Source organism: Molossus molossus, unplaced genomic scaffold (assembly GCF_014108415.1).
Source record: "Molossus molossus isolate mMolMol1 unplaced genomic scaffold, mMolMol1.p scaffold_m16_p_8, whole genome shotgun sequence".
Classification (NCBI taxonomy): Eukaryota; Metazoa; Chordata; class Mammalia; order Chiroptera; family Molossidae; genus Molossus; species Molossus molossus.
Window position 1 is genome coordinate 21,799,252 of NW_023425402.1, and position 18,642 is coordinate 21,817,893.

At 37.9% G+C, this 18,642-nt stretch overlaps 1 protein-coding gene across 1 annotated transcript in view; it reads right to left on the reverse strand.

Moving 5' to 3' along the window:
* PKHD1 (PKHD1 ciliary IPT domain containing fibrocystin/polyductin) overlaps positions 1-18,642 on the reverse strand; it is a 471,475-nt gene that overhangs the window by 11,720 nt on the left and 441,113 nt on the right. Inside the window, exons 63-65 of the mRNA XM_036248838.1 lie at positions 17,771-17,878; positions 4,186-4,344; positions 1,654-1,776 (exon numbers count right to left, since the gene is read on the reverse strand). Coding sequence (XP_036104731.1) covers positions 1,654-1,776; positions 4,186-4,344; positions 17,771-17,878 — 390 coding nt within the window. The remainder of the gene's footprint in view (positions 1-1,653; positions 1,777-4,185; positions 4,345-17,770; positions 17,879-18,642) is intronic.

Sequence of the window (18,642 nt, forward strand, 5' to 3'; positions counted from 1 at the left end):
AAAAGCAGGAGCTGCCTCATTACTTGCCTTGAAAACAGTGCTCTTTAGCTTTGGACAAACCTTGGAGGATGAGGACACAAATCTGCCATGATCCGCAGCAGGGAGATTCATATAATACATCTTTCTATTTTTAACGTGGATGCCCTAATAAAATGGCCTCTCTGATACTCCCATCTCTTTTATCTAAACTCTTCCACAGGAGCCCTGTCCCTTGTCTCACTCCTGATCATTCATTAATAAGCCACCACCTAAAAAATGGTCCCTAATAAAACACACGGGCACTGTGGACTGTCTAATGTCATTAATTTCAGCAGGGCAACGGAGATTCCTGTAGAGATGGCCCTATTCGATTAGGGGAGAGATTAGCGTCACTCTTGCTGCTCTCTGAAGCATGCAGCTAATCCACAGAGATGAGTTCAGATGACCGTTTTCAAACACCTGTCCTGAATTTGAATGCAAAAATATGGACTCCTAGAAACCCAAGTTAAAGCGGTATGCGATGGGATGGAGAAAGAATTCCTGGCCCCTTCTCTCTGTCTCTATTCTTCTCACCCTCACCCACTGAAAACCTCCAACCATCTTTTGGAGCAGGTCCAACAGCTGGAGTATAAGTGGCTAATTTGTTGAAAATTAAAAAAAATAATAATAACTCATTTTCTCTATGGGAAAAAAATACAAATAGACAAACAAACTGATACACACACCACACACACACACACACACACACACACACTTACCAGAGTTCACTGAACTAGTTAGACAGAGGCAGAACAACATTGGACTGTTATTTTTTTAGTTCAGAATTATTAAGATTCATATTTTTTTTCAAGCAGAAAATACCATGATAATTGGCTATAAACAGAAATATTGGCTAAAAAAAAAACCCAGAAATATTATTCTCTGTAGAGCATATGTCTCTAAATGTTTCAGATCCACAAAAACTATACAAACATTTTTTGTATACCACATCCTTACTTGGCAAATCCACCTTGTGTTCTGCCCACTATATTTCTCTTTTTCGTGTCCTTAGAAGGACAAGGGCAACTCATTGGTTTGAGGCAGATACCTACCTTTTCTCTGCTTGGCACCAATTCTAATGTCAATTTAACCACATAACAAGAAAAACCCTTTGATATAATGCACAACACAAGCAAATGATACGTTTTGCTAGAAGAATGACTAAACCACAACGCAGAGCCTGACGAAGCTGACTCATTTCTTGAGGGTTTCATATTCAACCTAACTCGCATAGTTGGTGTTTGGCAGCTACGCTCTCTTCTTCCTCAAATTCAATAATGTTGCCAAACTGGCAGCTTTGGGATAGCTAAGGGACAGATTATACGCCTAGAGTCTGGTTCTTCCTTTCTCTGTGTAACAAACTCAAATGTTAAGCCAATAATCTTCTACTAAGTAAGAGAATATAAATATCAACTTGAATAATTGGTTAATAGATGAGTAATCAGCTAGATTTGTGTATTCCTATGCTGGGGTATGATTTCCTTGAGAAGTAACAAAGACTAAATACTATAAACAAAATTGATAAATTATAAACTAAATTGATTCAGAAACTGACAGCCAGGGGGGAGAGGCAGGCTATAAATTCATCCATACTTTGTCTCTCTGGTTGAGATCATCCCCATTGTCCAAGCTTACCTTTTTCCGTTGTGGGGTCTTCTTTTCCAGTCTCTACCTGTGATCCTTGGTGTTTGGATGAGACATGGATATGATTCTTTTGATCATTCACCTGGGATGCAGAAATATCTTCAATTTTTATTTCTAAATTAATGAGAAAAAGAAGTGCATGTTGTTCTTTTTCAGAATAAAATAACTTCCTTATTTGTAAATGGGCCCTAAGTGTTAAGATGTTTCCTTTGTGTGTTCCCACAAAATGATTGTGAGATAAATGCAATAACATATAATAAATCCAGAGTTTAAGAAATAATGAAACAAAATCCCATATACTGGCCACCAACTTTAAGGTATAAAACTGTACTGTCCAATATCATATATGGCTGGTGAACATGTAAAATGTGAATAGTTCAAATTGAGATGTGCTGTAAATGTACAATATACACCTACTTTTGAAAAAAAAGTAAAGTATATATTTTCATATTCATTACATATTGAAATAAATTTTGATATATTAGGTTAAGTGGTTTCTAGAAAATTACATTATGTGCCTCACATTTGTGGTTCATGTTATATTTTTTATTGGAGAGAGCTGTCATTGAATGTGACTAATATTTTTTCAACTTATATTTGAAATAATTATACATTCACAGAAAGCTGCAAAATAATGTATAGGGAGAATGATGTATTTTTTGTTTTAAAACGAAGAATGCTAATTTTAGCAATTTGAAAAGTACAGAAAATTATAAAGAATAAAATACAAATTACTCATGCAGAACTGCTCACTGTACACTATTTTTTCCCATAAAATTCCTACTGATTTCTTTACTTTTTTTTTTTTATAGAAAGTTTGGAGTCTATGTTTAAACAGGAAACTATGAGAATTTAATACAGAGAAATGTGTCCACAGATATTGAAAAGGTCAAAGAACAAAAAGAGAACACTGGGGTGACTAATATGTTAGCAACCATAGGAAGAAGCTTCCCCTAGATCTAAAAGAGAAAAAAACAGGTGAGCAGGGCTTAGTGTAGGTCCCTCCAAGTCTGGTAGGTTTACCAATAAAAGGGAAGATGGAATTAATTATTTCACAGAACCACGTGAGATAAAAAGTTATAAAAGGTCTTTGCTTTCAAACAAGAAATCAACACACACACACACACACACACACACGCGCGCTCTCTCTCTCTCTCTCTCTCTCTCTCTCTCTCTCTCTCTCACACACACACACATGCAATGAACTTTAGATTTGAAAACAAAGACCAAAACCTGTGGTTCAAAAATTCACAGGCAACAACTCAGGGTGAAGAGATCTAGTTCTTCCTGAAAAAGACAAGGGATCCTGACGTTCCCTTGTGGTTGGTCCAGACCCATCCTGACAGGGAAAGAGGTAGGGATGTCAGGCTGAAGCTGGGTGCAACATAAAGAGTAATTCTTCTCACAGTTGGCACCACGCTTCTTCCTTTCTCCTTTCTGGATTTTGACTTTCTCTCTGTGCTTCTCCTCATTCTGCCTCTATTTATACTCACTTTTATCCTTTTGGTCTCCTACTAGTCTCAAGTATCACAGGTGTTTCATCCACTCATTTGATGAGGAGTTTAGGGTGGTAAAGTAAGGAATTTGCTTTTCTCTCTCCCACATTCCAAGAACAGAGTAGAAAGATAGAAAGAAGCCTCTTTTATAGAATCTCTTTCCCTCGGTGCCTTTTCAAGTCTCCAGTCAGAACAAACAAAACCAAGGATCTACTTCTGGGAAAATATCTAAGAACATCATTTCTATGCACCTAGAGAAACAAACACAAAACACCAAGCACTCTCCTCTGAAGTTCTGAAGGAGAAGAGGACCTTTCCCCCAACTTTGAGCTTACCTTTTGGAGGGTTACCTGGGCAGTAGAGCATAGAGTTTCATAGTGAGATCTGGAGCCAAACTGCTTGGCTCCTTGCTAATTATATAATCATGGGGTAAGTGATTTAGCTTTCCTGTGCCTCATCCCCCACATAATATAGACATAGTATGGCTATTGCGAAGATTAGATAAATTTGTGTATCTAAAGTACTTAGAACTTGGCTTATTGTGAGGGTTCAAAAAAATCAAGCTTTTATCATTATTGCTATTATTATTTCAGATTAGCCAATTCTTGTCTCTACTCTATGAATTAAAAAAATTACCTCTAGCCCTGGCCGGTTTGGCTCAGCGGTTAGAGCGTTGGCCTGCGGTCCGGAGAGACCCAGGTTCGGTTCCCGCTAAGGGCACATACTTTGGTTGCAGTTTGTCCCTGGCCCTGGTTGGTCGTGTGGGTGGCAGCCACTCGATGTGTCCCTTTCACGTTGATGTTTCTCTCTCTCTCTCTCTCCCTCCCTCCCTTCCTCCCACTCTATCTGTACAAAAAATTGGAAAAATGTCCTCGGGTGAGGATAAAAAAAAAAAAATTAGCTCTATGTGGTTTAATATTTTGCAAAAATTTATAAAAATTTCTCTTTGGGGTAAAAGAAATGTTAATGTATTATATACATGATGGCATTTTTTCTCCAATATTTTCATTCAAAAGAATTCACATACTTTTGCTTTTGCTTTTCTTAAACCAACAGCACACCAGACAGCATAGAGCCAACCAGGAGACCGCTGAGGACAGGGAGGCGGACAGAATGATGGTCGACCTCTCCGACCTGGTCACAGGGAAGATGGCGAATGCCCTGGATCGAGCTGTAAAATTAGTTCCTGTTTAAAAAAAAAAAGTCTCAATGATAACCATGCTAATATAATATTGTGGGAAAATACACTTACAACACTTAGTAGGTTTAGTAAATATTTGGGGAATTAAATGATTAAATAAATGAACCAAAAACAAATTCAAGATTTGTGTTACTGAAGAACTACAGGAATCCAATTCCAATAATAACACAAATTGTTTGTTCTAATTTGTCCAATGCTCTGAGAAATTCTTCCAATTCTCCCCTTTTATTCTCAGACTTACCTTCTCCACCAATGAAAAATTTCAGTTTCGTTCTTATGTTCCACTAATTAGAACAGAAACACTCTCAGTTCCAGAATGTGTGAAACTACTCGCTGTGACATGTGTATCCTATTTAAAATATGGCATGGGACAACAAAACAGGACACTGAGACTCCTCTACAGAGCCGAGAGAATTTCTAACGGCCATGCAAATGTTATTATCTGGAAAACTGGGGTGAGCATGGTAGATAGAGAGAGCTACTTGGCTATGGCTGATGAAATAAAAGGGGTGACTTTCTTTACAGAGTGCGTCTTTCTAAGAATTCATCTCAAATTCCTCCACTTTAATAGACTAAACATTTGGGCCACTTATTCAATTGTTATTATTATTATTAATAATAGTAGTAGTACGTGCCCCTAGTGGGAACTGAATCTGGGACTCTCTGGTCTGCAGGCTGACACTCCAACCGCTGAGCCAAACCGGCCAGGGCTCCATTATTATTTTTGAAACAAGGCATAAGAGAATCTAACCTTGTCTATATGTGCAAAAATCTGTATACAAATATTTATAACATCTCTATTCATAAACACCCAAACCCAGAAACAACCCAAATGTTCTTCAACAGCGGAATGAAAAAAATCAACTGTGGTTTATCCAGAGGATGAAATACTACTCAGCGAAAAGAAGAAAAAGAAAAGGAAGGAGGAAGAAATGAAGGGAGAGAGAGAAGGAGGAGAGAGAGAGAGAGAGAGAGAAAGAGAGAGAGAAAGAGAGAGAGAGAGAGAGAGAGAAGAATGTGGAGAAGGAGAAGAAGGAAGGAAGGAAGGAAAGGAGGGAGGGAGGGAGGGAGGAAGATCAAAGGTATTCTACTGAATGAGAGAATTTCATTATTTTAATGGTGTATACTGTATGATTCCATTTATATAACATTCTAGAAAAGACAAAACTATAGCGATGGAGACCAGATCAGCAGGTGCCAGGGATTAGTGGTAGTAGAGGGGGGATGTGAGCATGTGAGGACAGAGGAAAGGAAGATTTTTTTGAAGGATATTTTCTGTATCTTGATGTGGTGCTGATTACATGAATCTATATGTGTATTTATATTCATAAAAAGAGATACAAAGTAAGAGAAATTTTACCAAATATTATTTTTTTAAGTATGAATAATTTAAGTTTACCTATGATTTGGAAGGTGATAAATATGTTCATTATCTTAATTGTGGGGTGGCTTTCATGGGAGTACACATCCATCAAAACTTATCAAACAACATGCTTTATGTATAAGTAATTTATCATGTCAATTTTACCTCACAAAAATAAAATGTTAAAAAAAATAGCTTGCCTATGAACATGAGTTAGGTATAGCCAGCATTTGAAAAGGAGTTTATTCAAAACAAGCAAATCAATCCCAAACCTCTGCTATCATCTAAATCACTCAGGCAATGACAGTTTTTGTTTTCTCTGGTCAAAGAAACACCGTGATTTTCTTTGCTGTGCTCTTCTTAGGTTGGACCTGACAGTTTGATTGAAAGCCTTAGTCACATCTTCAGTCACTTAAATCCTGGCTGACTCAGTCCTAAAGCTGCCATTACAAAATTAGCTAGACCTACATCTAGCTACTTGAGATGAACTTGGCTTGTTTCTTATCAATTAGTTTCTTTTTACGGGTATCTGAAGAAAATAAACCCAGCCCGGATATGTGGGAATGGATTTTACCAAGGATCTGCAGAAGTAAAAACAAAACTTCTCATTCTTTTATCCATTTTCCAGTGATTGCTCAGAGATTATTTCCTTTCTCAGTAGATGAGTTATTGTCCTTATTCTTAAAATATTTATGAGCTAGCAAATTAAGTGAGATACACATATACATTTTTGTAATACAAAACAGAATGTGCCACGTGCCACCAGAATAATGTAAATCAATTGTTTTGGAAGGACACTTTCCATTGATATGATCAGAAAAAGCATACCAGAAGAGGGGGTATCTAAGTGGGACTTTGAAGACTGATCAAATCAAAACAGAAGCAAGAAAAGACCACTTGATGTTTAGGAATTAATGCTGGAAAGCATTTGAGACAAATTCTGCTGGGCGTTAAATGTCAGTCAAAAGGCCCTTGGCTACATGCTAGAGGCAAAGAAGTGCTGTAGAAGGGAGAAGTCTGAGGGCCTGAAGTCAGGAGACTCATTGATAAGCCTATAAGCTGGAGACTGCCTGCTTTCAAATATTTCAAGCAGCAGAACAAAGCAAGCAAAATAGAGACAGACTTATAGATAGAGAACAGGTTGACAGCTGTCAAGGGGCGGGGGGGGGTGCGTATTGGGGGGTTGGGTGGAGGGACTGAGAAAAAAAGAAAAACAAAGAGAAAAAACTCATAAACAGGAACAACAGTGTGGTGACTGCTGGGGCAAGGGGGGTTGGGAGGACATGAAGCAGGGTATGGAGGGATAAATTATGATGGAAGGAGATTTGACTTGGGGTCATGAACACACAATACAGTGTAAAGATGACATGTTCTCGAATTGTGCACCTGAAACTTATATAATTTGGCTAACCAGTATCACCCTAATAAATTCAATAAAAAGGAAAAGTATAAAATTTAGAAAATATATAGTCTTAGTCATAATCTCAATATGTTTACTTATTCATAAACAAATATTTGTGCCTATGATGTGTGACATCTTAGTACACCCTGAGAATGTAACGCTGAACTCACCAGGATTCCTGGGACTTTGGGAACCTGGGTTCTAAAGGGGCACAGAACACAGAGGTAGTAGACAAATATGCAAATACAGGGCTACTCTGGTGTCAGGTGTGGGAGATGCCATGAGGACAAAAGTGAGGTTGGAAAACAGAATGACAGGAGGTAGGGTCAGGGTTGAGGATGCTGTTGCAGGGTACACGATGCAGAAGAGGCCTTTCTGCAGAGGTGACATTGGGAAGGAACCTGAGTGAAATAATGAGTGAGCCGTGTGAATTTCTGGAGAAAGAGTATTTCAAGCGTGGACATGGCCACTACAATCGGGTTTCTCTGGATTAGATGGTGGGGAGCATCCTTGGTTCCTTCACTCTCTTCTCTCCCAGAAGCCCCTGAGATTCCCCTAAGAGCTCCATGGCTCTAAGAAATGGTTAGAAAAACCAGAGACTAGACCCTGTTAATGATAATAAATGTGAAAAGGCTGGTTGGAAAGTCAGAAGAATGAATTTACAGAAATTTTTTCTCACCCAGCTGGTATGGCTCAGGGGTTGAGCATCAACCTTTGCATCAGGAAGTTCCCAGGTCAATTCCTGGTCAGGGCACATGCCCGGGTTGTGGGCTCAATCCTCAGTGGAGGGCATGCAGGAAGTAGCCAATGAATGTCTTTCTCATCATTGATGTTTCTATCTCTCTTTCCCTCTCCCTTCATCTCTCTGAAATCTATCTATCTATATCTATTTATCTATATCTATCTATATCTATCTCTCTCTCTCTCTCTCTCTCTCTATATATATATATATTTACATATGTATATATTTTTTAAAGAAACCTTTTTTGGGGGTGTCTTGGGAAGTTCAAGAATGAATAAATGAGCTGGAGTAGTCAACATATTAGGAAAACCTATGAGGATTCTATGCACATTAGATCAGAATCATTTAGCTTCTCAGTTCCTCAATATCTGTATTTCTAAAACAGGAATAATGATGTGTTTCTCTCTTTATTTGTTTCTCTAAGAGAGGAGAGGAAAACTAATAAAAATTATTGCAAGGTTTCTGTTTGATTAATAGAAGAAGGAAACTATAACAACAACATAAATCAATGCTTATGACATCTATGACTTTGGAGCTTGTTAGAAACAAACAAACAAAAAATCATTGATTGGCCTATCAATGTGGGGATAAGAGCGGTTTTCCCAAATTCCAGCACTACAAGCTGATAAGGTTGAAAACAGAGTTACTCTCCTTATCTGTACCATTAATCAACATGATGTCAAATTCAAACCACAATGAGATATCTCCTTGCACCTGTCAGAATGGCTATCATCAATACATCAACAAATAACAAGTGCTGGCAAAGTTGTGCACTGTTGGTGGGATAATAAATTAGTGCAGCCACTACTGAAAACAATATGAAAATTCCTCAAAAAAAAAAAAAAGATGTGGAGAAAAAAATGGCGGCAGAGTTCATGGAAGCTACACAGAGCATCTCCCAGGACCAAACTGGAATTACAACAAAAATAAAGACAAATCATCAGGAAGGGGTAACGGAAGAGCAGCTTGGAGGACCACATAACCAGGGATGTTGACTCAATCCTGGTATGCTTGCGACACAAGAGGGGGCCGGGAGCCCATGGTCCACAGCGGCCTGGGCTGGGACCAGTGGCCTGGGCTGGGACCAGCGGTCTGGGCTGGGACCCGTGGCCTGGGCTAGGACCTGCAGCCGCCTCGGCTGGGTGCTATGCCCTCGGCTGGGACCAACGGCCTCGGCTGGAAGCTGCACCCTCAGCTGGGTCCTGTGACCTCAGCTGGGTGCTATGCCCTCTGCTGGGAGCTGCCGCAGCCTCAGCTGCCCTTAGCTGGGAGCAGCACCCTCAGGTTAAAGTCCCAGGCAGCTTCACAATGCAGAGCCCGAACAGAGGCTAAATTGGCAGCAGCCGCTCACCTTGGGCTCCATCAGAGGGAAGGCAGACTGGAACTGTGTGGAGACACTCGGGATTTGGAGGATGCTCAGAGCTTTTGCTGAGTGCAGCCACGCAGGACTGTTGTCATTTTACTCCTTCCCAGGGCCCTGGGGAGAGGCAGCGGCCCCTCCCTTGGAGATTCAACCCCACCCCATGGCCATTGCAATGCTAATTGAGGCCCATTAACAACCAGCATCTTCCCCACCCTCTGGGAATCCTCTTACACTGAGCACCTAAGGGAGTTTTTCAGTCAACTCAGAAACCAAGGTTCTTCAGGTGACCCCTACTAATAGCCTCCAGGCAAAAATACCAGAGGATAACTACCATTCCCTGGGCTAGCAACTCTAACCAGGAAAGTTAAGACTTGACAGTGGTGTTTAAAGTAGGTCCTCCCTGCCTCATCCAAACCCAGGAGAAGGAGCCACAAACAGCAGAACACCAACACCCACAGGGAAAATTAGGCAGCCTCCAAAGCCCACTGTGATAGCCAAAATGGTGAAAAGCAGAAACAAAAGCCAAATGAAAGAACAAGAGACCTGTACAGAAGATGAGATAAATGAAGTGCAGTTAAGTAAGTTAACAGAACTAGAATTCAGAGCCATGATCTTGAGGAAGCTCAACAGCATGTGTAAGAACATGAGCACCATGAGTAAAGACATAGAAATGTTGAAAATCAACCAGTTGGAAATTAAAAACCACCAAGAAGAAATTAAAAACCACCAAGAAGAAATAAAGAATGACATATCAGAAACAAAAAACACATTGGAAAGTCTAAACAGCAGAGTAGAGGAAGCTGAGGACCGGATCAGTGAATTAGAAGATTGGGTAGAAAAAATCAACCAATCAGAAAACCAAAATGAAAAAAATGATTAAAAAACAGGAAAACAGCTTAAGAGAACTGTGGGACAACTAGAAACATAATAACATTCGTATCATAGGAGTCGCCAAAGAAGAAGAAAATGAGCAAGGGTTAGAGAATATATTTGAAGAAACAGTGACAGAAAACTTCCCTAATTTGGTGAAGGAAGAAGGTATTCAAGTTCAAGAAGCACAGAGAGCCCCAAGTAAGAAGAACTCAAACAAGCCCACACCAAGACACATAGTAATCAAACTGCCAAAAATTAAAGACAAAGAGAGAATCCTAAAAACAGCAAGAGAGAAGCAACACGTTACCTACAAAGGAAACCCCATAAGGCTCTCAGCTGACTTCTCACAAGAAACACTACAGGCCAGAAGGGAATGGCATGAAGTAATCAAGGTCATGAAAAACAAGGATCTGAATCCAAGACTACTCTACCCAGCAAGGCTATCATTCAAAATAGAAGGTCAAATAAAGAGCTTCCCAGACAAAAAAAAAAAAAAAAAAAAAGGGCTAAGGGAATACATTAGCACCAAACCAGCACTGCAAGAAATGTTAAAAAGATTGCTGTAATTAGTAGGAGAAATAAGAAAAAAAATAGAACCACACTAAACAAAAATAGCAATAAATAAGTACATATCAATAATCACCTTAAATGTAAATGGTCTGAATGCTCCCATAAAAAGACACAGAGTTGCTGATTCTATAAGAAAGCATGACTCATCTATATGTTGTTTACAAGAGACCCACATCACAACAAAAGACTCACATAGGTTGAAAGTGAAGAGATGGAAAAAAAATCTTCCAAGCAAACGGAGAGAAAAAACAAAAAAGCTGGGGTAGCAAAACTCATATCTGATAAAATAGATTTCAAAACGAAGGCCATAAATAGAGACAAAGAAGGCCACTAAATAATATTGAAAAGATTTATCCAACTGTAAGATATAACCTTGATAAACATATATGCACCCAACATAGGAGCACCAAAATATATTAAAATTCTTCTGGAGGGCTTCAAAGGAAAAATCAATAGCAATACAATCATAGCAGGGGACTTCAACACCCGCTGACATCACTGGATAGATCCTATAGACCAAAAATTAGCAAGGAAACAGAGACTCTAAATGAAGCATTAGACCAAATGGATTTAATAGATATCTACAGAGAATCACACCCCAAAACTACAGAATTCACATTCTTCTCAAGTGCACATGGGACATTCTCAAAGATAGACCACATGTTAGGGCACAAACTAAGTCTCTACAAGTTCAAGAAGACTGAAATCATATCAAGCATCTTCTCAGATCACAATGGCATGAAACTAAAAATCAATTGCAAGAAGAACATACAAAGACATTTGAACACATGGAAGCTAAATAGCATGTTATTAAACAATAAATGGGTTACCGAGGAGATCAAGAAAAAAATTAAAAACTTCCTGGAAATCAGTGAAAGTGAAGACACAACACAAAATCTATGGGATGCAGTGAAAGCAGTTTTGAGAGGGAATTCATACCACTACAGGTCTACCTCAAAAAACTAGAAAAATCTCTAATAGATTATCTAACCTCACAGCTTAAAGAACTAGAGAGCAAACAAAAAGAAAACCCCAGAGCAAGTAGAAGGAAGGAAATAGTAAAGATCAGAGCAGAAATAAATGACATAGAGACCAAAAAAACAATTCAAAGGATCAATGAAACAAAGAGCTGGTTTTTCGAAAAGATAAACAAGATTGATGGACCCTTAGCTAGACTCACCAAGAAACAAAGAGAGAGAACTCAAATACACAAAATCAGAAATGAAAGAGGAGAGGTAACAACTGACACCACAGAAATAGAAAAGATCGTTAACAACTACTATGAACAATTATATGGCAATAAATTGGACAAACTAAGGGAAATGGACAAATTTCTAGAAACACATAGTCTCCCAAAACTGGACCGGGAGGAGATAGAAAACTTGAACAGAACAATAACAACAGAAGAAATTGAAGATGTAATCAAGACTCTCCCAGCAAACAAAAGCCCAGGCCCACATGGCATCACGGAGGAGTTTTACTGAACATTCAAATAACTAACACCCATTCTCCTCAAACTATTTCAAAAAATTCAAGAAGAAGGAAGACTTCCAAACTTGTTTTATAAGGCCAGCAAAATCTAATTCCAAAACCAGAAAAAGACACTACGAAGAAAGAAAACTACAGGCCAATATCCCTGATGAACATAGACGCCAAAATCCTGAACAAAATACTACCAAATCGGATCCAGCAATACACCAAAAAAATTATCCACCATGACCAAGTGGGATTCATCCCAGGGATACAAGGCTAGTACAATATTCTCAAATCAATAAACGTGATACACCACATAAATAAAATGAAGAATAAAAACCACATGATCATCAATAGATGCTGAAAAGGCTTGGACAAAATCCAGCATCCATTTCTGATAAAAATGCTCAGCAATGTGGGAATAGAGGGATCATATCTTGACATAATAAAGGCCATATATGAAAGACCTACAGCCAACATCATACTCAATGGGCAAAAACTAAAAGCATTTTCCTTAAGAACAGGAACAAGGCAAGGATGCCCACTTTCGCCACTCTTATTTAACATAGTACTGGAAGTCTTAGCCACAGCAATCAGAGAGGAAGAAAAAATAAAAGGGATCCAAATTGGAAAGGAGGAAGTGAAAACTGTCATTATTTGCAGATGACATGATACTATACGTAGAAAACCCCAAAGACTCCATCAAATATTTACTAGACTTAATAAATGAATTTGGCAAAGTTGCAGGATAAAAAATTAACGTCAAGAAATCGATGGCATTCTTATACACCAATGATGAACTCCCAGAAAGAGAAACTAAGAAAACAATCCCATTTTCTATTGCGGCAAAAAAAATTAAGATACCTAGGAATAAACTTAACCAAAGAAATAAAGGACCTATTCACAGAAAACTATACGTCATTGAAAAAAGAAATAGAGGAAGATATAAAAAAGTGGAAGCACATACCCTGTTCATGGATTGGAAGAATCAACATCATTAAAATGTCCATATTACCCAAAGCAATCTATAGATTCAATGCAATCCCCATCAAAATACCAACGGCATACTTCACAGAAGTACTTCAAAAGTTCATATGGAACCAAAAAAGACCTTGAATAGCCACAGCAATCTTGAAAAAGAAGAACAAAGTTTGAGGGATCACATTACCAGATTTCAGGTTATATTACAAAGCCACTGTAGTCAAAACAGCTTGGTACTGGCACAAGAACAGGCATATAGGCCAGTGGAACAGAACAGAGAACCCAGAAATGGACCCAAGGCAATATGCTCAATTAATATTTGACAAAGGTGGCAAGAGCATACAGTGGAGTAAGGATAGCCTCTTTAATAAATGGTGCTGGGAAAATTGGACAGCTACATGAGCTACATGCAGAAAAATAAAACTAGACCATCAATTTACACCCTACACAAGAATATACTCCAAATGGATAAAAGACTTAAATGTGACTCATGAATCCATAAAAATCCTAGAAGAAAGTGTAGGCAACAATATTTCAAACATCATACGCAGCAGAATTTGCACTGATACATCACCTAAGGCAATAGAAACAAAGGAGAAAATGAACACATGGGACTACATCAAACTCAAAAGCTTCTGCACAGCAAAAGATACAATCATAAAAAGGAAAAGTCTACCCACTGTATGGGAGAGCATAATTGCCAATGATATATCATATAAGGGATTAATTCCCAATATATACAGAGTGCTCATACAACTCCACAAAAAGAAGACAAAGAAGCCAATTAAAAAAATGGGCAAAGGAACTAAATAGACACCTCTCCAAATAGGACATACAAATGGCCAAGAGACACATGAAGAAATGCTCAACATCACTAATCATCAGAGAGATGCAAATTAAAACAACAATGAGGTATCACCTCACACCTGTCAGAATGGCCGCCATCAACAAATCATCAAACAACAAGTGTTGGCGAGGGTGTGGAGAAAAGGGGACTCTAGTGCACTGCTGGTGGGAATGCACACTGGTGCAGCCACTATGGAAAACAATATGGTGTTACCTGAGAAAATTAAAAATTGAACTTCCATTTGACCCAGTGATCCCACTTCTAGGAATATACCCTAAGAAGCCTGAAATACCAATCAGAAAGAATATATGTACTCTCATGGTTGTAGCAGCACTATTTGCAATAGCTATGATCTGGAAACAGCCCAGTGTCTATCAGTAGACGAATGGATCAAAAAGCAGTGGTACATATACACAATGGAGTGCTACACAGCTGTAAGAAAGAAAGATCTCTTATCCTTTGAGACGACATGGAGGGATCTGGAAAGTATCATCCTAAGTGAAACAAGCCAAACAGAGAAAGACAAGTATCATATGATCTCACTTATTTGTGGAATATAATGAACATAACAGTCTGAGGAATGGGGTAGTCCCAGAGACGTGGAAGTGGGGTACAGACTGACAATCCCCAGAAGAGGGGGTGGTGGGGGAGAGATGAACCACAGAACTTATATGCATGTATGCATGAACAATGGACATGGACAACAAAACTGGGGACAGGGCAAGGAGGCAGGTGCAGGGGGGGTATCAGTGGGGGGGAAAGGAGAAACATCTGTAACAAAAATTAATTAATAATAATTTTAAAAAGTTGCAGTACCATATGATTCAACAATTCCACTCCTGGGTATTTATCTGAAGACAATAAAAATACTAATTCAAAAAGATATATTCACCCCATGTTCATTGCAACATTATTGACAATAGCCAAGATATGGTAGCAACCTAGGTGACTATCAATAATTGAATGGATAAAGAAATTGTGAGATGTATAATGGAATATTACTCAGCAATAAAAAAGAGTGAAACCTTGCTATTTGTGACAACATGGATGGACCAAGAGTGTATTATGCAAAGTGAAATAAGTCAGACAGGGAAATACAAATATCATATGATTTCAGTTATATGTGGGATCTAAACACACACGAAAAAATGAATAAAAATAAATAAATCAGAGACATATCTGTAGATATAGAGAACCAGCTGGTGGTTGCCAATGGAGAGGAGAAGAGGAGATGGGAATAAAATTTTAACAAAACAAAAGATGATGACAATAAGGGGTCAAAGAGATGCAGGTCTTTTAATGCTTTCTTTTTTAAAAAAAAAAATATTTTTCTTCATTGATTTTAGAGAGAGAAACATTGATGAGGGAGAACATCAATTGGCCACCTCCTGCCCAGCTAGAGTGGTTCACTGGTTGAGCATCGATCCATGCACCAGGAGGTCACCAGTTTGATTTCCAGTCAGGACATATGCTCAAGTTGTAGGCCAAATTCCCCAGTGGGGGACATGCAGAAGGCAGCCAATCAATGTTCTGTCTCATTGATGTTTCTCTCTCTCACTCTCTCTCTCTCTCTTCCCTCCTCTCTCTTTAAAATCAATAAAGAAAAAATATTTTTAAAACATTGGCCACCTCCTGCATGTCCCCCACTGGGGATAGGGCCCATGACCTGGGCATGTGCCCCAATCAGGAATCGAACCAGTGACCTCTTGGTGCATGGGTCGACGCTCAACCCTTGAGCCACACTGGCTGGGCATCGCGTTCTTTTTATCCTCCATCTATTCTTCTCTCATTTAAACTTTTGTAATCTAATTCTGACATATTCCCTCCTCACAAACTTGGTTTTGATAATTATAAATAATAATTTAAGGAAAATGGTTAAAGAAAAACTATAATTACTCAGTAGTCTACTTTAGGAGTTATAGGTGGAATATAAGATAAAGTAGGGGACTAGTCAATGCCAACACCAAGCTCAACTCAAAATCAAAGCGTTACGGAGAAACGTTCTACAACACATTCTACATTAGGTTTTATAACTTATTCCTTAAAATAACCCTTAAAAAGTATTCAGCCTTAGTTAACCATGAAGGAAATTAAAGGGCAAAAGTCTCTAGGACAAAATATCTTTCAAAATATATCCTTAGGAAAACCATGGTCAAGGACACCGAACATGTTTCTCCATGAACTCGTGCTTAAACTCAGACTCTTTTTAGATATTAAAAGAATATCTGCCCAACACAATTAGTAATAATATTACCTAACCACAGAAGACATTCCCTTGGTGAAGAAAATGGTCCAAAACTTGGAATTAAGGGGAAAAATAATTTCAGATCTTATCAGGATCACACTAGATCATTTTCAAATAGTCCCATCCAAGGTTTATCAAATTCTCTGGAAAATATTTTCCTTCTTACTTACTATTTAATTAATTAAGAATCAGGCTTAATTAATACAAGATTGGTAAGCTGCACATGATTTTTGTCCAGTAAAGATGCCAAGGATATCTGTAGACATCTAACTTCAAAGGTTATAGTTTTATTGCCCTGTATCCAATTTAACAAACTTATGTCAGCAGCTCTTTCCTGGCTGATCTCCATCCCTCACATGTTATTTAACAGCTTTGCCTTCCTCCTGGTTCCCTCATTATGAGTTCAATAACTTGTTGACAAGTGCTCTTTATACATTTTTATGAAAGCCACATTTTTAACGTATTGGAAAGGATACTATGACAGTTTGATTTTAAGTTTCATGAGGGAAGACTAATATCTGGCTTTAATTAAACATTTGTTGTTGGGCCTCTGATACCTCACATCAAAACATTTGACTTCCTTTGCTGTTTCAATGTCTAAGAGGTTTAAATGCAGTGAAGATTGTTCTCATGCATTTTCTAAAACTGCATTGTCACACCTGAATATGAACTGTTTTCCACAGTTGCATATCGTAAGTAGCAGAATAACTTCCCTGACCAAAGTTAATCATAGATTGTAAATGTCTACTTTTTCACTTCAAATGTGATGTTAGGTGGAGTTTTTGTTTGTTTTTCTGGGAAATCACAACGATGCATGCAATATTTCTATTTTTTATTTTCCAAGTGGATAGTTCTGTGCTTCTATCAGTTAAATCTTTTAAAAAGAGGATGTCAGGAATTGGGTTTTCAGCTCTACCCTTCGTGGAAATGAGAGAGTGGTACTTTACACGGGCCCATCTGAAGTTTAATTAACATGGTACCTACTATAAACTTGTCGAATAGCATTACCCTCTAACAAATCAAAAATTATCAAAAATAGTTCAGAATGGAAATTTCTTTGTAATGTTTTTTCAAGACAAACTGGATCATATAAGCAATTTACACCAACTTTATATCCATACTTCTAAAGTGTCAGGACTTTCAATGTGTATAGTTGCCATTTATGGGGTGGGAGGCAGGAATGGGAAATAAGAATTAATAATATTTTATATCCCAGGATTCTCTTTTCAAATTATTAAACATTTCTAATTCATATCTAACCAAATGCTATCAAATGTCATAAAAATTATTTTATAAAGTAGAAAACTCAAGGTAAATTTTAACAAGTAGAGGAAAATGTACACTTGGATTCTTGCTTACCAGGATTCTCCTGGGGTTTAATTTGTACCCATGCTTTTGCTTCTCATACCTTATTAACATAATCAAGCAATGTTTTTCTCTAAACTTAGATAACTCCTTTATTCATGATAGGAGCTATTCCCATTATAAAGAAGAAAGGGCCATTTTTTTAATAAAAGAATCAGATAATAAAAACACACGGTGTTGAAATTACCTGCAGGGGAAGTGACAGTGAAAATAAAGTGCCAATTTGACCCAGAGATTAAAACTGCCAAGTCGGAGAAGCTCACATAACCGTCTTGCGTTTCTGCTTGAGTACACCCTACAAACGAACACAAAAACACAAAGTAAATATTAGTTATCCACTCAAGAGCAATTTCTTCAAGTCTGCTCTATTGGACAATGGACAATGAAGGAAATTGGACAATGAAAGAAACAAATTTTTTTTTTTCATTAAAGAGGTTACTAAATCCATCGGGGTTTTATTTGATAAGTCTTCGAACCCAATAATCCAACACAGAACAATAATAACAGCTAACATATATTGAAAACTTAACCAGATACTGTGCTTTATATACATTATAAATATGTGATATATATAAACTACATAAAAATTGTGTAAACGATGTTATTATCTATATTATTAGAGATTCAAGAACAGACCTATAAAATGTTAAATGACTTGGTGCTGGGGTTATAGCCCAAATCTGCCTAATTTCAAAGTTAACATTGTAACCACTACTATATCTCCACTATTTTATTATTAAATCTGTCTTTCTAGGTGGACAGTTTTTCATCTCTGCCTTCTTTCTATTCAAGGTTTCAAGTTTATGTGGGGGCAGAGGTAGGCCCATTGATCAAGATGCCAGCGATGTATCAAATTATGCTTGATAAAGATTTAGCAACTTGAATTTTCTGGGCCACTATGTCTCTGAATAAAATGCAAAAAAAAAAGAAAAGAAAAAAAGAAGAAAGCTTACATCTGAAAATAAGTCATCCATTTATAAATTGAAAAGAAAACAACTCCAAGCAGCCTCACATTCGCAATGCCATTAAATAGTCTTCTGACTCCACTACCCTCAAATT